We start from the raw sequence: 25,899 nt of genomic DNA, 5'->3' as shown, positions 1-25,899 counted from the left end.
AAAAGTTAGCCGGGCGTGGTGTTGGGCGCCTGTAGTCCCAGCTACGCGGGCGGCTGAGGCAGGAGAATGGTGTGAACCCGGGAGGCGGAGCTTGCAGTGAGCCGAGATCGCGCCACTGCACTCCAGCCTGGGCGACAGAGCGAGACTCCGTCTCAAAAAAAAAAAAAAAAAAAAAAAAAAAAAAAAAAAAAAAAAAATATAATATATATATATATATATATATATATATATACATATACTTCCAAATAGGTTATGGATCAAGCATATCACTGGAAAACTATTTACTTACCACTCTGCCTTTGTTTATTTCTAATTAAAAAGATAACCCATATTTCTTGATCTTGCTAAATGAACCTATCCTTTTTTCATGCCTTTATACTCTTATAAACGGATGATTCAAAATCAAATTTTTAAAAAGCTTTTTAGTGTTTTTGGTTTCGTTTATTTTATTTTTCAGGTTGATGAATACGAATTGCATATATTTATGGTATACCACATGATACTTTGAAATATGTATATGCTGTGGAATGGCTAAACCAAGCCAATTAATGTATTCATTACCTCACATAATTCCTTTTTTTTTTGTGAGAACACTTAAAATCAAATCTCTTAGCAAGTACAGTGTATAATACCTCATTATTAACTATATTAACCATGCTGTACAATAGATCTCCTGGATTTATACATCATGGAAATTGTAAAACACAATAATGGAAAAAGGAAAATATTTCATATTAAAACATGAGTTGCATATATTAAGTATTACTTGGAGGAAGTAAAAGAAAATAAATTATAATAAGAGCAATACTAATGAATTTGGTGGGAGTGGGATGAAATATAAACACCAATGATGTCAAGAGCCTGTTTTAAAAACCTACTAAGCAGGGGAAAAAGACTCTGAAAAGATTGACAAAGGAAAAAGAAAAAAAAATTTTATTAGCAAACTTAGGAATATTTTGAAAAATGTAATAAATATACATTAAAACTTTCTAAAGGTAAAAGTATGGACAGTTGTATAGAATAATATCAAAACTGATCCAATAAGAAAGAAATGTGAATAGAGCTATAACTATTAAAGGAATTGAATCAAACACACACACACACACACACACACACACACATACACACACCCCAAACAACTTTTCTATTGATTTCTACCAAATACAATCTCAAATAAAGAGGAAGAAACACTTCACAGTTTATTTTCTGATGACATGATTTTCATATCAAAGCCCAGATCAAGACAGTATGAAAAAGGGAAATTATAATCCATTGTTATTATGAGCATAGATGCAAAAATGCTAAGTAATATACTGGCAAACAACTCAGTAGTGTATTAACAAAGTATAATATGACCAAGCTGAGTTTATTCTAGTAGTGAAAAGATAGGTTCACATTAGAAAATGTACCTATTAATCTAATAAAGAAGAAAATTCATATGATCATCCCAATATATTTAGAAATAAATAATTCATAAGATTTTTTTTATTTATAAGCATATAAACTCTTAGAAGGCAATACTCTGAGAGATTTTTTTCACCTAACAAGGGGCAACAGAAACCAATAATCTGTAAGGTAAAATCTCAAATTTTTCCTTTAAGGTTTAGGAATGAGACAATATAAGTCACTACTACTTGATGTGTTCAATAAGGCCAGTGCAATGAGACAAGAAAAAAAATCATGAGGCTTGGAAAGGGAAAACACCCAATTATCATCAATAGCAGGTAATATTGCATAGAAAACTCAGGAGAATTTACAGAATTATTTCTAACAATAATAGGACCCTTGACCATTTCCTTAACCTTGCTTTATTGCTTTTTAAGTGTGCTTCTACACTTGATGTTATTTGTGTTTCATGTCCTCTAATCTGAAATATGCACTTACTAAAGGAAAAAAATCTGTGCATCAAAAGCATCTGTTAATCCCAGCACTTTGGGAGGCCAAGGCAGGCGGATCACAAGGTCAGGAGATGGAGACCATCCTGGCTAACAAGGTGAAACCCCGTCTCCACTAAAAAATACAAAAAATTAGCCGGGCTTGGTGGCAGGCATCTGTAGTCCCAGCTGCTAGGGAGGCTGAGGCAGGAGAATGGCGTGAACCTGGGAGGCGGAGCTTGCAGTGAGCCAAGATCGTGCCACTGCACTCCGGACTGGGCAAAAGAGCGAGACTCCATCTCAAAAAAAAAAAAAAAAACATGCAGAACAATATCAAGAACTCCTAAAAATTAATAAAAAGATGCCCAAATAGAAAAATGAGCAAAGGATATGAACATAATTCATAAAAAACCCCTGCAGATCCAATAAGCATATGAAAGACACTCAACTTCAGTACTAATCAAGGAAATGTAAATTAAAATCACAATGAAAAGCTATTTCACCCCCACCAGGTGAGAAAAAATGGAAGACTATGTAAATTAGTACTACTATGCAGATCAATTTAGCCTAATCTTATAAACCTTATAATGTTGAAGGTGACCCATTTCTTTTTCCAGAAATAAACTGTAGAGATACTTTTGTACTCATGCAAAACAAACCTGAAAAGAATATTCATTGCAGCATAGATTGCAATAGCACTGAATTGGAAACAATTTAAATTTCCACCAAATTCCCATCAATCCCTATACAGTTGTTTGTTTGTTTGTTTGTTTTGTTTTGTTTTTAGATGGAGTCTTGCTCTGTCACCCAGGCTGGAATGTAGTGGCACAATCTTGGCTCGTTGCAACCTCTGCCTCCTGGGTTCAAGCAATTCTCCTGCCTCAGCCTCCCTAGTACAGGCGCCCGCCACCACGCCCAGCTAACTTTTGTATTTTTTAGTAGAGACGGGATTTCACCATGTTGGTCAGGCTGGTCTTGAACTCCTGACTTCAGGTGATCCGCCTGCCTTGGCCTCCCAAATTGCTGGGATTACAGGTGTGAGCCAAGGTACCCGGCCTAAATAGTTTTTATAGATTCATGTAATGGCATACTATAGAGCAGTTAAAATGAATTAACTATAGCTCGATAGATTCAATGGACAAATCTCAAAAATACTACTTAGAGCCAAAAACAAAAAAGCCTGTTACCAAAAAGGTGATACAGTGTAATACTGTTTAAAGTTTAAGAACATAAAATACAATCTACAGATAATTCATAGAGCCAGATATATGGAAGAACAGTATAAAAATCATGTCTAGGAATAGTCAACTTCAAATTCAGAGTAATAATTCTCTCTGGGGATAAGGAGGGGACTGGAATTGAGGTGTAACAGAAGGAGAGCTTCAAGTGTATTCACTATTTTTGATACTTTTGCGTAGGCCTGAAAATTTTCATAGTGATAACAAAAAGGTGATTGATAACTGAAACCAGGTTTTAATCAACTTAAAAAAAATGTTAGTGGAAAAGAGGAGATAGTAGGACTATAACTGGTTTTTAAAAAGTTCAGGCCGGGCGCAGTGGCTCACACCTGTAATCCCAGCACTTTGGAGGCCAGGATGGGTGGATCACCTGAGGTCAGGAGTTCGAGACCAGTCTGGCCAACATGGTGAAACCCTGTCTCTACTAAAAAATACAAAAATTAGCTGGGTGTGGTGGGGGTGCAAGACTCTGTCTCAAAAAAAAAAAAAAAGTGAAGATGATATTGATGGTATTCGTTTCAGAAGGAAATGGTGTTTAAAAAAGGTTTTTTTTGGCCAGGCCTGGTGGCTCACAGCTGTAATCCCAGCACTTTGGGAGGCCAACGCAGGTGGATCACTTGAGGTCAGGAGTTCCAGACCAGCCTGGCCAACATGGTGAAACCCTGTCTTTACTAAAAATACAAAAATTAGCTGGGCGTGGTGGCACAACCTGTAATCCCAGCTACTCGGGAGGTTGAACCAGGAAAATTGCTTGAACCTGAGAGGCGGAGGTTGCTGTGAGATCACACCACTGCACTGCAGCCTGGGTGACAGAGTGAGACTCCATCACAACAAAAAAATAAAAAATAAATTTGATAAAGCATAGGAGACACATGAGCATGTTTATGTAAATAGTGGGAAGAAACCAGGGGGGATGAGTTTTAAAGGAGAGAGGTGATGATTGAGAGCAAGGTTTCTTATTTCCACCCTTGTCCTGGTGTCTTGAATTCTATGTTCCAAGGGACTTAATACTGACTGGATTAGGGAGAACAAGACACAGGCATAACCTAGTGGATGACTTTAAAGGTCCATTCTTCTGAACATTCTGTATGAATGCACAGGCCATATAACCTAGATACAACCTAGATACACTGATAAAAGTCATAGATTAGAAATTGTCTTAGCTCTTCTTAAAATACATTATTTAAACAAAATATAATGTTCACAAGAAGATTAATTTTTGGTTAAAATCTTGATAAGAACCAGTATTGTTTTCTACTAGGTTTACCTCTGTCATTTCCAAGTTTGACTCTCACTTCCCCTTGCTGAAAGCATATATTTTCTGAGTGCCAAGGTTTCATATGATACACATATGCATTTTAAGTTGCTTTTGTGTAACTATTAGAAATATGGTTGATTCCTACACGCAACCCTTGGGCTATGGTCTATGAAAGAGCAGTATCATAGCACAATAACCTTTCCACAGCCCAGAATATTTCTACTGCTCTCTCTTTTGCATGTATTTTAGAGACATTTTGGTAATCGGTCAAGTTCAATATATCAATTGGAATTAAATGCTATATTCCCTATTAAAAATAGCCAATTTTTGTACTGTGCAGCCAGTGGAGCCGGAAGTCATTATCCTCAGTAAACTAATGCAGGAACAGAAAACCAAACACTGCATGTTCTCACTTATAAGTGGGAGCTGAACAATGAGAACACATGGACACAGGGAGAGGAACAACAACACGCACTGGAGCCTGTAGGGAGTGGGGCATGGGGAGGGAGAGCATTAGGAAAAAGAGGTAATGCATGCGGGGCCTAACACCTAGTTGATGGGTTGATATGTGCAGCAAACCACCGTGGCACACATTTACCTATGTAACCTGCACATCCTGCGCATTTACCCCGGAACTTAATAAAACTAAAATCTTTTTTTAAAATAGCCAATTTTTGTGTACATCCTGCACATGTACCCCAGAACTTTGAAATAAAATTTTTTTTAAATAGCAAATTTCTGATATATAATAGACATAATTTAATGGAAAATTCTTAAGAAATTTTGAAGAATGGATGATTCATTGTAGTTTTTTTCTTTCCTCTTGTGCCTCTTTTTCTCCTTCCTCTCAGAACAAACAAGCAAACAGTGAAGAACACAACACATTATCATCTATTAATTTCACGCATCTTCCCTCATTTATTGTAGCTAAACTCTTGACACACTGCATAGTTTGATGAGCCTAGAGTTAAATTATTATAGCAATAAAGAAATATGCAACTGAAAAACAATCCACTCACTCCAAGAGCTTGTGGTCCTCACTATCTCATATGCCTAATTGAGTGTTTGAGATTGTTCGAAAAGCTGTAGATTTAAATGAAAATAAAATCCTGTCTGAATATTAATGGCATTTATTTAAACTTCCATTTAGCACTTATCTATTATGAAATCAACACAAAACACAGTAAGTCAAAGGCTGCTTGAGTGTTTAAAAGCCTATTAGGGCTGAGCACGGTGGCTCATGCCTGTAATCCCAACACTTTGGGAGGCCGAGGCGGTCGGATCACCTGAGGTCAGGGGTTCGACACCAGCCTGGCCAACATGGTGAAACTCCGTCTCTACTAAAAATATAAAAATTAGCCAGGCATGGTGGCAGGTGCCTGTAATCCCAGCTACTTGGGAGGCTGAGGCGGGAGAATCACTTGAGCCTGGGAGGCAGAGGTTGCAGTGAGCTGAGATCACATCATTGCACTCCAGCCTGGGCAACAAAAGTGAAACTCCGTCTCAAAATATTAAAAAAAAAAAAAAAAAAAAAAAGCATATTAGGATCATCTGAGAGGTTTCTAAAACTACTGCTAGGTTTTCTGCTCTTCCCAACACGGCCTTATCCCTAATGCTGTGAAGCTACTACGTGTGACAGGAAACAGTGTGATATCTCTCAGGCATAGTAGGGCAGATAAAAGGCTGAGAATGATATGCTTGATGCATGTATATGTATATACACACACACACATATAAAATGACTTTCTGAAATGAATGCATTAGATACTGAATGTGTACCCATATGTATACTGTTTATGTAGACACAAACACATGTGCAAAATTCAGTTTTGTAAATATTTACCTAAGTGAAAAATGATTTAGAAATACAGTTGGATTTTTCTGTAAAGATGAGGCACTGTAATTATGAAGAAAAGAAAAACCCTTACTCTTTTTGTGTGTAGTGGGTAAATTTCACAGACCAGAAGCTTAAAAATGCACCAACGTGCTGTGTTCTTCATTTTCTCTGATTGGGCTTAATTTAGGGTTTAAATCTAATGAGACTTGTAGCCAGAATGCAGCTTGACAGTGATAAATTAATTCTAGTTTGTTTAGGGCAAACATAATTATATCAATATTTTCTGTGTCTAGTCTCACCTTTAGGTCTTGATTCCAATGTCATCTTCTCAAGTGGTCTCCCTCAACTTCTTTAAAATTGTACTCTATTTAAAAATGAACTTCCTCCTATCCCCCTTTCCTACTTTATTTTTCTTCATAGCATTTAAATCTTCTAACATACTATTATATTATACTTTATTTGGTTTAGTACGTGATTCCTCATTGGAACATAATTTCTATAAAGATACACATTTTTGTCTATATTTATTTATTTATTTATTTATTTTGAGACAGAGTTTCACTCTGGTTGCCCAGACTGGAGTTCAATGGTGCCATCTCTGCTCACCGCAACCTCTGCCTCCCGGTTCAAGCGATTCTCCTGCCTCAGCCTCCCAAGCAGCTGGGATTACAGGCATGCACCACCACACCCAGATAATTTTGTATTTTTAGTAGAAATGGGGTTTCTCCATGTTGGTCAGGCTGGTCTCAAACTCCCAACCTCAGGTGATCCGCCCGCCTCAGCCTTTCATGTATTATTAGTTCCTAGAATAGCACCTGAAAGCATTCTACTGCTGAATGAATATTCGACGGTGAAATTAAATACAAGATTTATGCCCCTCTTATTACCAGGGCTGCTTATGTTCTGGGTACTCACCTGATAAGGAAGTCTCGTTCAATCCTTGCCCATTCTCATCTGACTTTGCTGTCTTCGACTGAATTGTCTTCATTCGTCTCTGCTGGCATTTTACGGGATGTATGTGTTCTGCACTGATTTGATATTGGGTTCACATTGGGTGCCCTCCTCCCCTCTGTGAGTCACTGTTCCTTCTGTGCCTCATCCGGGCCTCTTTAGGAGTGCTGGAAACCTAAGAATGTTCTCTCTGGCTGCTTGGAGATTGCAGCCTACCGGTGGAGGGAGAAGGAAGGGTTGCCACAGCCCCATCAGCCTGGAATTAGTTTGTCACCATATCTGTACTGTTCATGGGTCTGGATCTGTGAAATTATGAGACCCTGCCGTTTGGCTGAGTACAATCTAGGAAGCAAGATGGAAGCTCACTTTGGCTCAGCGATCTATCTGGTCCTCACTTGGGCAGAAGGCTGGGGAGAACTTGCCTCCTCTGACTCTCCCCTCCTCCAGGCTCTGGAATTTTCAGCCTATCTTAGACTGGAGGCCCTGGGTTCTGTATCTGTTCTTTTCTGTCCTAAGGCATAAGGGCTTTGTTCCTTTGGTATTCAAAAGCAGAGATTTTCATATCACAAGGCCCTGCTGTAAAGATCTTTGTCTCTGCATTGAATGTTCAAAGACATTTTAAAATCCAAAAGCCAAGTACAGCTTTTTTTTCCCTCTCTCTCTCTTGAAATGCTTCCTTCTTGAGAGCAGTGGATACTTCATGGTCTTGTTTCAAAGGGGCTGAGGGGTGGAGGAAGCCCTTCAAGTAAAAAGGAGCTTGGGGTCAGGGGAGTAGGGCACATCTTCATATTACTCGTTTTTATTTAAAAATAAAGTAAAAAAGTAGAAGAAATATAATGCTTGTTTTCTCCCTTCTGGAAATTAATCCTTCTGTATTTGTTTTCTGGAGAATGATTCTGAATATTCTCTATACACTTTCTGTGAAAATGTCAGCCTAGTATTCATTTCTAGTAGATGTGCTTTCAGCAAAACTTGCTCTTAATGTCTCTGGTGTGCAGTCATCTGAGATTTCCCATTTGTTCCAAGGTACTTGAAGGGCTGATTTGGCTTTGAAATTTACAGCTAACACTCCCTGAACTAGGCTGTAGCTTTTACATGTTTACCGTACATCTTTCACGATATAATGATTTCCAAGCTTCATTTAACTTGATTCATATTAAACAAGTAAGCTTGGGAGGTGGGGGTGGCTTAAAAAAAAAAACAAAAGGTTGGTGCTTACTGTTTTTGGTATTCTGCCTTGTTTTTGTCAAATCACTTTAATTGGCCCTTTAATTACATGACACTGAGCCCTTGTTTCAAAGGCTCATCTGGAATACCTGCTTAGGAAAAATGTGGGTCAGATGGGAATGAAGCACAGAACTGAGCTGCAACTTAACATGAAAATTCCCCAGTGGAGCCAAACACTGTCAATTTTTTGTTTATATCTTTGGTGACTTGATGCAAATAGGATCGACAGTTGGCCAGGATCTTTGTTGTTTTGTTGGTTTTCAAAGGTATTTAAAAAAAATTTCGCTATCAGGAAAGCGAAGCCTAAACTGTTAGGTATTTTATTACTCTCAATGTTGTTGTTTTATTCTTTTTTATTTTATTTTATCGAATTATGTAGTTGCCAAAATAAAACTAAGAGCTAATAACTATAGAAGTATTTTGATACTTTGTCAAGTGAACATATTAAATCATTTGTTTAACTTCCTCATATAATATATATTCCTCATAAGCTAATTTTATAGGATGATTGATGGCACAGATAATGTGCATTTTAAAGAAAGGGGGTAAAAGCTACATATACCTATTCAGCAAATAAATTGGAGGAGAGAAGAATCTGTCAGCTGATTCTGGCAGAAGTTTCTCATGATGTTTGAGAAAGTAGAATGTAATACAGAGACATCTTAATATGAGCTATATGTTTTTTGTATTAATATAATAATTATATGACTTTTTCCCATTTTGGTGGCTATAAAATTTTACTTTCCAAGAGTTATTTTAGTATTTTTTTCTTTTATTTACTTTAACTTTTTAGAAATCAATCTGAAATTTCGCTTGAAACTATTTAGCTTCTGATTCATGTCAATTACATTTGATTCAAAGGCTGTTTATTTTTAACCACAAGAAGATAATAATTCATATTAGCAGTTGATTGTCCTTTGTGTACCTAATTAAATTGTATTAATAAGGTGAAATGAACATTGTTTGTCAAAGTGTACTTATTTACTTTTAAATATATCTCATTTTGATATAACGATTTGATTCTTAGCTCCTTTGTCAGAATGTACTACAAACAGAAAAATCGTTTCATAAATTATTGCTGTTACCATTAATTCATATTGGTGAAACATTCATGATGTCAATAGTGTTATCCATTACAATTGGTTAAAGTCCATGAATTTCATAGATGTTCATGTTTATTTTTACTGTACAAATGATTTGTTGTTCAAAATAGGTGGAAATAAAAAGGTTCAGGTGAAGTGAGAGTTTGTAACTATAATTTGGATGGGATTATTAGCCATTTAAAAAAACAATTCTAAGCTTCAAATCCTTTCTTGTACAAGGTTATAGAGAAAAGAAAGTAAAAAAAGTGTAGTTTACATCTGAAGATGAATGTGAACAAATTATTGGGCTACTTAAACATGCGAATGCATCTCCATAAATTTTCACTGAGATCACAGATTAAAGCAATTCTAGCAGAAATCTATATGGGAAGAAAACAATGTAGAAAATAAAGAGGAATGATTATGTCAATATTATCCAGCTTCACACATTAGTAGAACTTGCCTATAAGAAGTTTTTATTGGGAAGGACCTCCTTCCCACCTTCCACCTTTCAAAAGTACTTCCTCATTCCCTGAGATATTGCTAGAAAGTCTACCATTAAAAATTGGTTTCCAGAAAGTATCACTCCTCTTTGGGAATGCATGTATCCCTCATTAGGGTAGCAATGGCTCCGATCAATGATTCACAGGTGGATATCAAAACTTCATCATCTGTGTGGCCTCTGTGGCTGCGAGATGGGATCAAGGCTGTTGGAAAGTGAAAGAAGATTGTGTGCTGGCTTGTGCTGGGTGACCATGGGCCGGTTGTGGGGAGTGAGAAGTAGTTGTAGGGAGGTAAGGAAGTACAGAAGACTGGGTTCTTCATCATGTACCCTGAGGCTGCCTCCAGCAAACTGTTAAACTTGGATATTAGACTATGCTAGCTTGATTACCTGTTGGTGCATTTGAAATGTATTGGGAGCTTTTTCTTGAAAAATAAAAAAACTACTTTCCATGCCAGGAGTGATGGCTCATGCCTGTAATCCCAGCAATTTGGGAGGCTGAGGCAGGAGGACTACTTGAGGCCAGGGGTTGAAGACCAGCCTGGGCAACAAAGTGAGACCTTGCCTCAAAAAAGAACAAAAACAAACACCAAAAGCATAAATGTACAATATGTAAAGTATATATATTAATGTTTTGGGTTTCTTTTTAATTTAAATACATAATATATCTATATCTATATATTCTAAAATAAAAGAAAATACTTTCCAAATAAGAACTTATATCTTCAGCTGTGATTACAGTTTATAGATTTGCCTATTTAAATGTCAGAAGTCTGTCAAATACAATGATTTATGTAAGTTGTTAAAAAATTCCCACAGGGCTTCTTTATTAAAAAACAGAAGCTACAGTTAATTGCCCATACAAACAGAGTTTTTATTTAAAATTGAACAAAATTTAATGTCCATAAATTTAACTTATGAATGTAAATTGAATGACATAGACCAGTAATTTGTCCTAATTATTATAATCTACTCAAAACAAAACATTTGTAAAGCCTTTGTCTACAGAAAAATTACTTTTTTTGTCTATAGATAAATTACTTTTTTTTTTTTTTTTTGAGACAGTGTCTCGCCCTGTCACCCAGGCCAGAGTGCTGTGGCACAATCTTGGCTCACTGCAACCTCCGCCTCCCAGGTTCATGCCATTCTCCTGCCTCAGCCTCCCTAGCAGCTGGGATTACAGGTGTGCACCACCATGCCCAGCTAATTTTTTTGTATTTTTTAGTAGAGACGAGGTTTTGCCATATTGGCCAGGCTGGTCTTGAACTCCTGGCCTCAAGCGATCTACTTGCCTTGGCCTCCCAAAGTGCTGGGATTACAGGAGTGAGCTACTGCGCCCAGCCTATAGATAAATTACTTATAATATATGGGATGTATTATAGTAAAATAGAAGTAATTACGCTAAAGCCAACTGTATTCAACCTTAAAAAAGTTATTTATTGCTGTAATATATTGACTCATTCAACAAATTTTTACTGAATGCCTACCATGAATTGGTCACTATTCTAGGTGCTGGGGGGTCACTGTGAATAAAATAGACAAACTCCCTGCTTTCAAGGAGCTTGCCTTGTAATGATGCCAGTCATAGCCCAGAGTAGTAGTTTATCTTTAAGAGAATTTGTAGTTTATTTTCAAAAGCATTTATTTATTTATTTATTTATTTATTTATTTTGAGATGGAGTCTTGCTCTGTCACCCAGGCTGGAGAGCAGTGGTGCAATCTCTGCTCACTGCAGTCTCTGCCTCTTGGGTTTAAGCAATTCTCCTGCCTTAGCCTCTTGAATAGCTGGGATTACAGGCACCCGCCACTACGCCTGGCTAATCTTTGTATTTTTAGTAGAGACTGGGTTTCACCATGTTGGCCAGGTTGGTCTCGAACTCCTGGCCTCATGTGATCCTCCCACTTTGGCCTCTCTCAGTGCTGGGATTACAGATGTGAGCCACCGTGCCTGGCCTTTTCTCACATTTATTTTTAAGAGCATTTTCTCATGTTTTAATAATTAATTTTGTAACTTAGCATAATTACCTAGTGAATGTTCTTGAGTTGATGCATTTATGTTTATATTAATTTGGTAAATAAAATTAATTTTTTCAACAACTATATATGAAAAGGCTGTTGTCTGCTGGGAACTGTTTTAAGGATAATGGCGGTTAGAAAAATGAATCAGAAACAGATCCTGACCTCAAGGTATAGTCAATAGTGGAGAATACAACAGTGACAGAAGAATGGAAGAAAAGCAGTTATAAAATAGGCTTTGTGCCAATCTCAGTAGTCAAATAGAATGAAACACTGTGTGTCTGTGTGAAGCAGGGCAGTACTATTGCCCTTACATGTGTGGATTGAAAAGTTAATATTTTCAACTTTGTATTTCTTCCAGTGATTAAAACTTATACCTGTTTTATTATAATAGTACCTTCTCTCCAGCCTAGAATGTAGAAGCAGTCTCTGCTAAGAGACCCTCGAACTCTAGGGAAATAAAATGCAATCAGATTTTAGATGGTTATATAGCTGAGACTTTCTTTACTTTCTAGTCTCTATCTTATTTAAAGGCTTCCTAAATAATGTAACTAGGAATGACAATAAGGAAATAAATTACAAATGCATTTAAATTTCCCTGTAGAATAAGAAATAGTGTCTGAAGGATACGCTGATTTATGAAATAAATATTTCATTAATCTAACATTTGACAGTTGAAGAAAAATGAGGACTTCACAGGAAGAGAAATCTCTAAAATGTTTCAATAAATAACCAATATTTTGATTTAGACTATACAAAAGCCTCAGCTATTAGGAACACAAACAATGACAGGTCGTTTTCATCTTTGAGAGACAGGTAAGTCGTCTCATTTCTGTCTTATTGGTGTAAAAACAAAAACACAAAGATTACGTGGCTTTTCCTTCTGATCAGTTATCAGCTAAAGTGAAAGGAACCTAGGCTTGCTGTCTGGTACTTCACCAGTGGTTACCACTGTGGTTTATGGAACAACAGCAATGAGGTAGGGCCAGAAAATGATGTTTACAAAGATTTTTATGAAAAGGCCAATTCTATACAAATTTCTTTGTCTCTGATTCATAGTTACCAGCTGACAAGTGGATATAAGCCTGCCCCTATGGACCTGAGCTTTATCAAACTCACCCCGTCTCAAGAAGCAATGGTGGACAAGTTGGCAGAAAATGCACACAATGTGTGGGCACGGGATCGAATCCGGCAGGGCTGGACTTACGGCATCCAACAGGTACGTGGGAATTAGCATTCGTCTGAGACTGACTTAAGTGGGAGTTAGCATACTTTGTAACAGGAAAGATTAAATAATGACTACTTTAAAACTTGTATCATACAGATCACATGTAGTGTACATGTGGATTAAAACACCTGTTTAGTGCTAGACTCCAGAACTTACATGACCTTAGCTCTGGCTGTAATCGTGAACACATGTGAGGCACAAAATGAATAATACTACACTGGTGACTTATAATATGGTTTTGTGGTATTTCTCTCTCTGAGACTGTATTTTAGGAGAAACTTTTGAAATGTAAGAAGATTGGGATAAAATGATAATAAAACGGGTGCACCATTCCTTATTCACAACCCCTGGGGCCACATAAATTTCAGAATTCAGTCTTTTTATTTGGTTTTCAGAATGGTGATTTGAGGATATATTACATGTATATACATAACAACCTTGGTAGGGCAGCTGACTTCCAATTGCAATTCATTCTGCACAAGGGAGGCATGGTCATACCAAAGAGGGGTAAAGACCGTAAACAGCCTCGCCTCAGTTCAGGTTTCACCACTGAGTTACTGTTGCAGACTATTTTGCTCCAGGCATCAGTAGATATTCAGGTATTTAGGTATTAAGGTATTCAGGATTAGGCATTCAGTACAAATTTGCCTGAAAGAGGGAAAGAAGAAAAGACAAGACAAAACAGTATTTCTGGCTGGGCGTGGTGGCTCACACTTGTAATCCCAGCACTTTGGGAGGCTAAGGTGGGAGGACTGCTTGAGCCTGGGAGCTTGAGACCAGCCTGGGCAACATAGTGAGAGACTGTCTCTACAAAAAATTAGCTGGGCATGGTGCACATGCCTGTAGTCCCAGCTACTCAGGGGGCTGAGGTGGGAGGATCACTTGAGCCCAGGAGGTTGAGGCTGCAGTGAGACTCTGTTTCAAAACAACACAACAAAACAACAACAACAACAATAACACAGTATTTATTCTCTGGTTTACCAGAACAACCCCTATCTGATTCCATAGCTTGCTTCCTTGCTTGCTTGCTTGTTTTCTTTCTTTCTTTCTTTCTTTCTTTCTTTCTTTCTTTCTTTCTTTCTTTCTTTCTTTCTTTCTTTCTTTCTTTCCTTCCTCCTTCCTCCTCCCTCCTCCTCCCTTCCTTCCTTCCTTCCTTCCTTCCTTCTCTTTTTACCCTTAGGAGATGTAGTGGGAACATCCACAGCCTCCCAATTCCTTTTTATGTTAAAGTATTGAGAATTGATTATGCTTCTTGAAATGTGGAGACTTGAGCAAATACTGCAGTAGGTCTCAGGGAGTGAATGGAAAGAAGTAATTTCCAAAGTGGTACTGCCCTACACACTTGTAGGAGTTGATGCATCTCCCCCATGCCATGGAAGTACTCTAATATTAAGCATCCTTTTGCCAAGATAGTAAGATAGCCTGTTCTCTCTCTCTCTCTCTGTCAACACATTTTAACCACAGTTTAACACTGGAGCCTCTCGTACAATAGACAAGTTACGAGTTTTATAGTCATTTTAGTGCCCCTGTAATTGCCGGGTTTCACTGGTTGGTGGATTCAACCCAATGCATATTTTTCAATTAGGGACATAGAAGGGTGGTCCATAACACACTGGAATTTTTTGAAGAAGGGAAAGCAGCCTTAATTTCATTGACTGAAAACTACTGAGGGGGGACTGGTACTAATTTGGCTGTTCTTGGAATAAAACCCGGTCCATGAACTGTACTCAGAAGTTCTATGTTCTCTAAGTTTGTCCTTTGCCAAGTGAACGTGGCAGATGGAAGTGGTTAGAGATCACTGAAGTTGTTTTTTGTTATTGTTGTTTGTCCGTCTCATGGAGAGGGCCTGCTTTCCATACGTGTGCTTATTCATTTGATTGAATCTTTTGTATTGATAGTGTTTTGGTAACTTTGCAGCCTGGGAAGACGCAGGGATTGTGGGTCAGGTTTTTCTCGTGGAATTTAAAGTTTGATGTATTTGGTAGCTACTTATTTTTAAAAGCCCTTGGTATTGCTTTGACGGCTGCACCCTGTTTTTCCCTGCAGGATGTAAAGAACAGAAGAAATCCTCGCCTTGTTCCCTACACTCTTCTGGATGACCGAACCAAGAAATCCAACAAGGACAGCCTCCGCGAGGCTGTGCGCACGCTGCTGGGGTACGGCTACAACTTGGAAGCACCGGATCAAGATCATGGTATTTTGGTTTTACTTTCCTCTTCTTCGGCTGCAAGATCATGTAGTAGTTCTTTAAAGCCAAATAAATGAATAAAAGGGGGCGTACTAGATAGAGTTCTCTAGTCTAGGTGTGGAATTTCAGCCAAGTGGATTTTATTCCCTGAAAAATACCTGAGGGATTAGACCCATCTCTCAGTGGGATGGCTCAGCATGCTCATGATTCTGTGGGTGGAGAAAATGGGCCTGTCTTCCTCAAGCGTCTGAGATCAATAGGTACCTCCCTGATTATGATATTGAACTCCTCCGCTAGCCTGCCAGCCCTCCTCCAGAATAGCTGATTTTTGCTGATTTGGGGAATAAGCTTGTAGTGGAGGCTAGTGTTTTACAAAATTCCACCTTCATCATCTACACACATGTACAGGCAACATTGAATTAATTAATGTGATATTCTGCTTTAAGGGAAACACATTACAATAAATACTCAATAACTATGTGTTGAACACAGTGGATTTTTAAAGGTTCTGCAAAGAACACATTTTCCTTAAATAATACCTTTGAAGAATGTAGTTTAGGCTGGGCACGGTGGCTCACACCTGTAATCCCAGCAGTTTGGGAGGCCAAGGAAGGTGAGTCCCAAGGTGAGGAGACCGAGACCATCCTGGCTAACACAGTGAAACCCCATTTCTACTAAAAAATACAAAAAAATTAGCCAGGCACGGTGGCAGACACCTGTAGTCCCAGCTACTCGGGAGGCTGAGGCAGGAGAATGGTGTGAACCCGGGAGGTGGAGCTTGCAGTGAGCCCAGATGGCGCTGCTGCACTCCAGCCTGGGCGACAGAGCGAGACTCCGTCTCAAAAAAAAAAAAAAAAAAAAAAAAGAATGTAGTTTAGAATGATCCACTCTTTAATCCTTTGCTCCTGCAGTTTGAGTTAGTTTAATACCCATTTTCAAAAAATTGGCAAAAAAGAAACTGGGGTTGTGTGCTTCGTCACAGTACCTATAATTTTTGATGGAAAGTTTTAAAAATGTATTCCAAATCTATTCTAGTGGCTCATATTTTCAGTGCATTACCTGTACATAAAAGTGGATCTTAAATAATAATGATAGTTTATATATTAACTATGTAAGTATTTCTAAGACTTTTACAATTATTATTTAATCCTCACAGTAACTCTTATGAGGATGATACTTGTATTACGCTTATTATACAGATAAGGAAACTGAGATTCGGGGACTTCTGTGTCTTCCCATTTAAAGTGGCAGGTGTAGGATCCTAAGCATAGGCATCCTGACATATTTTAGTCCTTTGAATTGAGTAAAAACATACTTAGCATCTTGACAGATCTTATCAGTTACTGGATTCTTATATTTGCTGCAAATTAAATGACATATCTACTTGTTAACAGTAATATCCATAATGCTAACATAATGTCTGTCTTGAGGTTAGCTTTGTAACAACAGAGATGTGGTACACTCATTATGAATCAGATGCTGTTAGGTGTGCAAGATACCAAGAAGATACCTGTCTCAAAGAGTGTATAGTCCCTGTAACCACTGGGAAGAAAATAAATAATAAAAGGCTTGTAAGCCAAAAAATGGCAATCAGAAACACTTCTGTAATTTTCTGATATAGAATAAACCCTCAAAGCTAATTAGTTCTATATAATTATGTTTTTAAATTGAAATAGAAATTGTTTTAAAAACAATTTAAAAAATAGTTTTTAAATAGAAATATTTAAATTGAATAGAAATTTATATACAATAAAATGTACACATCTAAAGTGTTCAGTTTGGTAAATTTTGACAGTTGTAGAAACAAAAGGAACCACTACCGAAAACACCTCCAATATTTTCTTCATTCCAGAAAGTTTGTGTTCCCAACAAAGTAACCACTTTGTAAGTTCTATCATTACAGATTAATTTATAGCAAATAGACATATAAATGTAACCTATAAGTGTAGATTTTATAATCACTATCACATGTATTTTTTATATGTAGTTTCTTTTGTTCATCATAATGCTTTTATGATCTTGCCTGTTTTATGTATATCACAAAATCTATTGCTCGGTGGCATTCCTTAAATAATAATAGTAATAATTTACGGTTTGTTTATCCATTCTCCTATAGATGGATGATTTGGGTTGTTTTCAATTTCAGGTGATTATGAGTAAGGCTGCTATGAATATTCATATACAAATCTTGGTATATAATTAATATAATTAATCTTTCATTTCTCTTAGACTAAATACCTGGGAGTATAATTACTGAGGCATATTTTCTAATTTGTGTTGGCCTTTTTACTGAATTGTGTTTTTAAAAGTATATTTTGAATAGAAGAACCATGTCAGGTATGGAAGGATTTTCTTCCATTTGTAAGTTGCTTTTCCGTTTTCTTAATGAGGTCTTTCAAAGAGCAGACATTCTTAATTTGAAGTCCATTTATGATTTTTTTCTTTATAGTTGTGGATTCCTAGGACATCTTTGCCTATGCAAAAACAAAAATATTGTCTCTTATGTTTCCTTCCAGAGTTTTATTATTCTAGCTTTTACTTGTAGGTCTGTGATCTAAAGTGAGTTAGCTTTTGCGTATGATGTAAGGTTAAGATCAACGTTCCTTTGTTGTACAGATGAATATCCAACTGTCCCAGCACCATTTGCTGGAACAATTATCCTTACCAAATTAAATTACCTTGGCATCTTAGTCAAAACCTATTGAACATATAAGTCAGTCTATTTCTGGACTGTATATTCTGTTCCATTGATCTGTATGTCTGTCCTTAAGCTAATATTTCATTGTCTTCATTTTTATCACATAATAAATCTTAAAGTCAGGTAGGGCAAGTCTTCCAACTTCTTTCATCTTTTATAAAGGTTTTTTTGTTCTTCTTTTGCATTTCTATATACACTTAGATTCAACTTGTTAATTTGATTTGGATGGGATTACAGTTGAATTCATAGGTCAGTTTGGGAAGAATTGATATTTTAGCCATATTTAGTCAACCAATTCATGAACATGGTACATTTGTTCATTTATTTTCATCCTGTTTAGTTTCTCTTAGCATTGCTTTGCAGTTTTCAGAGTAGAGGTCTTATACTTTATTTGTCAGATTTATCTGATATTTTCGATACTGCTAAATGAAATTAGTTTAAAGTTCATTTCATTTTCCAACTGTACATGAATGTGAGATATATAATTGATATTTACATATTGATCTTATATCCTGTGATTTGGCTAAATTTATATGTCAGTTCTATTTTTCTTGTGAATTCAGTGGGATTATCTATATACATAATCATGAGGTCTGCAAAAACTAAACCTCACTTTTTCTTTTACAATTGTTACAGCTTTTTTGCTTCTTGATTTATTGAACTGGTAAAGAATTCAGAACACTATTGAATAGAAATGGTAAGAGAGTTTATTCTGCCTTATAGGGGGAAAGTTGTGATGTTTCACCATTAAGTATGATGTTAAGTATAGCTTTTTATAGCTGTCCTTTATCACATTGAAGAGATTCCCTTCTATTCTTAGTTTGTGGGTGATTTTATCATAAACAGGGTCTTGAATTTTGTCAAGTGCTTTTTTCCCCATTTATTGAACAGACTATGTATTTTTCTCCTGTATTCTGTGGGTATCATGACTATCAAGTGATTTTCAAATATTAAACCAACTTTCTAGTTCTAGGATAACTCTCCTCAGTCATGATGCACTGTCCTTTTTCACACAGAGCTGTATTCTATTTGTTAATATTTTGCTTAGGACTTTTGTAGCTAAGTTTATGGGCAATACACTGATATATATTTTTTCTTATTATGCCTTTGTTAGATTTTGATATCAATGTAAAGCTAGCTTCCTAAGTAGGAAATTTTCTCTTCTGTTTTCTGAAAGAATTTGTGTTAATTCTATATTATTTCTTTTTCAAATATTTGACAGAATTTATCATTGAAACCATGAGCTTAGAGTTTTATCCTATAGGAAAGGTATTTTGTTATGAATTCAATGTATTTAATAGCTTGAGAGCTATTTAGATTTTCTATTTATTCATGTGTCAGCTTTGATAAATTATGTTTTTCTGTAAATTAGTTCATTTAATTTAGGTTGCCATATATAGGCATAAAATTGCACTAATGTGTTCTTACTGTTCTTTTAATGTCTGTAGGATCTTTAATGATATCCCCCTTTTCATTCCTGATATTGATAGTTGATGTTTTCTCTCTTTTTATCTTGATTACTTCTCTAAGGGATTAATTGATTTTATAAATCTTTTCAAAGGTTGATTCATCTTAAATGTACTTTAAATAGCTTTCCTGATACTCACTGAAAATTGCAAACAGAGAATGCGTAAGTCTCGTTGACTCAATTCTAAACTTGTAGATAATAAGATAATAATAAATGTCTAAAGTTACAGATAATAACTAAAAATAAGGGAAAACACTACAGCTCAGAGAATTTATAACCTTGAGTCTTCAAGGAAAGAGTTAATTGTGGTCAGTATCCAAGAAAACGAGTACATTTTCCCCTGTACATAGAAATATGCATTACAATGCCAGACAGAAAAAAATCAATGATGGTTATATTTTGTTTTGGTTAAACTTTCAGACATTTATTTGTTTCTCCATATCACCAGTCGTGGATTATTATGAGTGATCTGCCATGGTTGTGCGTGGCTATGTCTTACATTACCTTAGGAAAGCTCTGCATTATTGAGTGGACTGTGGACTATGGAGAACGCTAATGTTCAATCACAGTATCAAGAGATCCTGGTTTCACAGCCTTGAAATGACCTATTAAATGTACTTTCTAATCAACAAGTGTATATATCAGGCAGACAAATATTCACTAACATTGCCTTATGATAATATAGTACTTCCAATAGTGTTTTTGCATACTTTCAAATATTTGATTCAACTACTCTCTTTAGGCAAAAGAAGGGTGTAATAATCGAAGAGTTCTTGAGCTTCCCTCTAACTTTATAATTCTTTAACATTTGTGCATCCCTAGAGGATGTAGGTAGCAGTGACGACAGTCAATATATTTTTAGGTTGGAAAGATACTTACATAATGATAAAGATAAAATTTTGGGGAAAAAACTCACACATGGTTTTATAGTCTGACACATCAATCATTTGATTTCCCCAGGTTTTCATTACTTTACACATGAATATTTATATTTTGGTATCTATAGTCTTAATAGAGATGTAATTACCCATTTTCCTTCCACTCCCCCACTCTGCTTAATATCAAACATTTTGAAAGTTATTTACTCTACGTTTAGAAGGAACTCTCACAAGATTGCTTTCCTGATACTCACTGAAAATTGCAAACAGAGAATGCATAAGTCTCGTTGACTCAATTCTAAACTTGTAGATAATAAGATAATAATAAATGTCTAAAGTTACAGATAATAACTAAAAATAAGGGAAAACACTACAGCTCAGAGAATTTATAACCTTGAGTCTTCAAGGAAAGAGTTAATTGTGGTCAGTATCCAAGAAAACGAGTACATTTTCCCCTGTACATAGAAATATGCATTACAATGCCAGACAGAAAAAAATCAATGATGGTTATATTTTAAAGATATTGTCACTTAAGGGCATAAACTGTATTCAGTGACACATGATACATTTGCTTTTAGAGATGACTTCACTCCAGAATGATGCCAGATAAGTAAAATGTTAAGATGTGATTCTGATGACATACAGTGTTTTATACTGTTTGTAGCCACTACATATTAATAATTGCATCTTCCTAACACCGTTGTGGACAACATATTGCTACCTTATGGGTACCTACTTTCTTATGAATTATGTGAATTTTAAGAAGAAAGAAAAGGGGTTTGTATTTATAAAACTTATGCTGCACTTCATTTTGCTTCCATATTTGCAATTCTTCTCATTTCCATTTTTTTAATTTTTATTATTATTATTATTATTTGAGACAGAGTCTCGCTCTGTCCCCCAGGCTGGAGTGCAGTGGCGCAATCTCGGCCCACTGCAACCTCTGCCTCCCCATTTCAGGTGATTTTCCCCGCCTCAGCCTCCTGAGTAGCTGGGACCACATGCGCGCACCACCACGCCAGGCTAATTTTTTTTTTTTTTTTGTATTTTTAGTAGAGGCGGGGTTTCACCATATTGGCCAGGCTGGTCTTGAACTCCTGACGTTGTGATCCACCCACCTCGGCCTCCCAAAGTGCTGGGATTACAGGCATGAGCCACTGCGCCTGGCCACTCTATTTTATTTTAACACATAGATATGGAACATCTACTGTGCCTAGTTCTGGGAATTCAAAGATGAATACGAGTTTTTGTCTTATGTAGCTCTCAGTGTAGACAGGGAAAATGGACTAAATTGCCACCACTACCATACAATGAAAGTGTTAAGCCGAAGAGTCATAACACAGGAGGTTTAACTCAGCTTGGTGACATGAGGGAAATCTTTAAAGAAGAGGTATATTAGTTATCTATTCCTGTACAGCAAACTACCCCTTTCCCTCCCGCCAAAAACAACAACAACAACAACAACAAAAAAAACCCTCTCAGTGGCTAAAAGTAACAAACATTTGTTATCTCAAAGTTTCTGTGGGTCATGAATGTGAGAGTGGCATAGTCAGGTGGTTCTGGATCATAGTGGCTCTGAGGTTGCTATTAAGTTGGCCAGGGCTTAAGTCATCTGAAGACTTCACTGGAGCTGGAGCATTGGATACTAAGACAGCTCACTTGCATAACTGTTGGCTAAAGAACTCTCTTCCTCTCTGGCTGTTGGCAGAAGACACAGCCAGGTGGGCACAGCCTTGCCACACAGAGCTCTTCATAGAGATGCTCAAGTACCTTCACATGGAAGCTGACTTCCCCCAGAAAGAAAAATCGAAGAGTGAGTACAAGGAGGATGTGGCAATGCTTGTTACAATTACTTCTATTATATTCTGTTTGTTAGAAGTGAACCACTAAATGAAGCCCACACTTTTTGAATGGAGGTGTACTAAAGTATTTGTGGACATATTTTAAAACCACCAAAGTAAGTACAGCTAAGTCAATTGGGTTCACGCATTTCAGGCAGAGAGAATAGTATATGTAAAGGCTTACAGACACGAGGAGGATTGCAAATGGGAATTTCAGAGAGCTTTGCATGACCAGATGTAGAGTGGAGTTTGAAAAGTGGCAGTAGGTCAAATAGAGGAGGCAGGAGTTGAAACAGATTTTTTTTTTAAATTAAAGAATGATTCTAGTGGCTCTTTAGGAAAAAGGCTGAATGTAAACAAAACTGGAGATGAGGACAGCAGTTTGGTGACTAAGAAAAGAAGTATTGATGAGGAGTGTTGGAGGCCTTGTCTTTGGCAATACTGTGAACAGAAAAAATTATTTGGCATTTAGAAGTAGAATCAGCAGAAGGACAAAGGAGGCATCTGAGATAGTTTCTGGATTGATAGATGTCAAGTACATACACATTGGTTGGGAACACAGGAATTGGAGCAGATGGACATGGGGTAGTGGGAAGATTCTGAGTTTTATTGTAAACATCTTCAGTCTGAGGTGCATGTGAGACAACTCAACAAATATACCAGGATTCAATTACATATATAAATACAAACGTGAGACTATTGCTAGAGAAAAACAGAGGGTTAAAGATTTCATTTTTTAACTGAAAGAAATGTGGACATTTTTACACTAAGGGAGAGAGAGAGGTTGAAAGTACAGTAAGAAGAGCTTGATGAGCTGTGGTCACTGAGAAGGTTGAAGGGAATGAAATTCAGAGCATGGGTAAAGGGATTGGCCTCATATAAAAGGAACAACAACACTTGTTCCCCTAAGGTTAGTAGGAAAGAAGTAAAGATTGAAGACGCTGCAAAAACCCGTGTACAGGGAAAATCAGGAGGAAGCTGAGGGCAGTCTACCGTACAATTATTATCTTCAGGTTGAAATAGAAAATGAGTTTATTTTCCTAAGGAGTAGAAGTTAGGGAAGGCTGGACTGGATTTGAAGCCTTGAAGAGAGCAATAAAGATGTGTTGGGTATAGAATTCTCAGCTAACAATTATTTTTTCTTTTAGTACTCAGATACATCATCCCACTGCCTTCTGGCCTTTATGTTTTCTGATAAGACATTGACACTAATATTTTGAAGGGTCCCTTGTATGTGATGAGTTGCTTCTCTCTTGCTGTTTTCAGGATTCTCTCTCTGTTTTTGGATTTGAACAGTTTGATTATGATGTGTCTAGTTTTAATTTCTTTGAGTTTATCCCCAAAGTTTATTGTACTTCCTGGATGTATAAATGAATGTTTTTCATCAAATTTGGGAAGCTTCTGGCCATTATTTATTCATTCTTCTGTTTTCCGTCTCTCCTTACAGTCTGTGACTTCCATCATGTGTATGTTGGTATGGTTGAGTGTATCCCCCAGGCGTCTGAAGCTCTGCTTATCTTTCTTCATTTCTTTTTCAGTTTTTCATACTTGACTAATGGACTTATCTTCAAGTTCATTGATTCTTGTCAGTGCAAATCTGTTGTTGAGCCCTCTGGTGTATTTTTAATTTCAGGTACTGTGCTTTTCAACTCCAGAAATTGTGGTTCTTTTTTATAATTTGCCTCTTTATTGATATTCACTATTTGGTGAAGCATCATTTTTATATACATATATTTTTTGAGATGGAGTTCTGCTCTTGTTGCCCAGGGTGGAGTGCAATGGTGTGATCTCGGCTCACTGCAACCTCCACCTCCCGGGTTCAGGTGAATCTCCTGCCTCAGCCTCACAAGTAGCTGGGATAATAAGAACACTGGCAAAAAATTATGCAAATCAAATTTTCATAGCTCTGGAAATTAACTAAAGGCTGGCCAAAATCCAGGGAGTGTTTATTTGATAAAAATGTCCAAATGTTGCTAAGAACAGCAACTAGTGATGTTTTAATTTGCTCCTGTCCATCACCCTCTCTCTAATTCTATGGCATAGAAAACCAACGGCCCCTCAATCATAGTGAAAATCAGCCACCCACAAGCGGCTGGAGTGGGCAGAACAGAGTTGGACAACCACCATGCCCGGCTACTTTTATATTTTTAGTAGATACGGGGTTTCACCATGTTGATCAGGCTGGTCTCGAACTCCTCAGGTGATCCACCTGCCTCAGCCTCCCAAAGTGCTGGGATTACAGGCATGAGACACTGTGCCCGGCCTCATACTTTTATTTAGTTCATTACACACGGTTTTATTTAGTTCTTTGAACAGATTTAAAATACCTAACTTAAAGTCTTTGTCTAATAAGCCCAACATCTCGGCCTCCTGAGGAATAATTTCTATTGACTGCTTTTTCCCCCTTTATGTATGGGACATACTTTCTTGTCTTTTTGCGTGTCTCACAATTTTTGTGAAACATTGAACATTTTAAATAATGTAATTTGGTAACTCTGTATTTGCCTGTATTTCAGATTTTGTTGTTGTGTTTATTGCCATTGTTGTTTGCTTTCTTAGTAATTTTTCTAAACTAGTTTAGTAGAGACTGTGTTGCCTGTCATGTGTGGCCCCTGAAGTCTCAGTTTCATTAGCTTCATGGTCAGCTAATGGTAGGACAGAGACTTCTTTAAATGCCTAGGACCGATAAGTCTCCCAGTCTTTACCAAAGGAGAGGCAATGTAATGTGAGCATGTTGGCACATGCCTTCAACACTCAACCAGGCAATTTATAATTTCGCATCAGCCTTCTCTTACTGCATGTGCAGAGCCTCAAGGTCTTTCAGAGGTGTTAGCTTTCTCAGGTTTTTCCTGAATACATGCACAGCCCTGGGCATGAGCATGGCCTTCTAGAGTCCCAGGAATATGTTGGAGCTTCTCACATCCCACTATGGATATTTCACTCCCCAGCTTTTCCTTTCAAACTTTTTGGTCAGTTGCTGTTTGCCTCAACTGTTACTGCTGCCTCACAAAGCTGCAAGGCTAACAAATTGCCTCAGATGATTTTCAACAAATGTCCTTGGAGAAACGACTATTTGCACTGGGCAAGCTCTAAGTCAAGTGGAATAAAGACAAGTCTTACCAATGGAATTTTCCAGAAAAGGGAACATAAAGACGGTTATCTGGGAACTGGGATTTGGAGGAATTCCAGCTCTGTTCTGCCCACTACAAGGGCTTGTGGGTGGCTGATTTTCACTATGATTGAGGGGCCTTTGGTTTTCAATATGCTGTGGAATTAGAGAGAGGGTGATGGGGCAGGAGCAAATTAAAACATCACTAGTTTGCTGTTCTTACCAACATTTGGACATTTTTATCAAATAAACACTCCCTGGCTTTTGCCAGCCTTTAGTTAATTTCCAGAGCTATGAAAAATTTCATTTGCATAATTTTTTGCCAGTGTTTTCATTAATTCTGTGGAGAAGAGGATTTTTGGAGGTTCTTTCTCTACCATTTCTGCTGATGTCACTCAGCAATAAAGATTAAAAATTGCTGTTTTGTGGGATGGAACAGAGAGCAGACTGCAAACAGATAAAAACATTGTGGAGAAACATTGATGGTCCCGCTGAGGTTAGAGA

The 25,899-nt window shown here is 37.1% G+C and overlaps 1 protein-coding gene across 6 annotated transcripts in view; it reads left to right on the top strand.

The window, feature by feature from the left end:
- The window catches only part of RYR2 (ryanodine receptor 2), a 787,631-nt gene that overhangs the window by 489,216 nt on the left and 272,516 nt on the right, over positions 1-25,899 (top strand). For all 6 annotated transcript variants that reach the window (XM_030812625.1, XM_030812626.1, XM_030812624.1 and 3 more), the window contains 2 exons: positions 13,045-13,204; positions 15,260-15,407. In XM_030812625.1, coding sequence (XP_030668485.1) covers positions 13,045-13,204; positions 15,260-15,407 — 308 coding nt within the window. The remainder of the gene's footprint in view (positions 1-13,044; positions 13,205-15,259; positions 15,408-25,899) is intronic.

Source organism: Nomascus leucogenys, chromosome 5 (genome assembly GCF_006542625.1).
Source record: "Nomascus leucogenys isolate Asia chromosome 5, Asia_NLE_v1, whole genome shotgun sequence".
Lineage (NCBI taxonomy): Eukaryota > Metazoa > Chordata > Mammalia > Primates > Hylobatidae > Nomascus > Nomascus leucogenys.
This window is presented reverse-complemented; position numbering and strand designations above follow the sequence as displayed.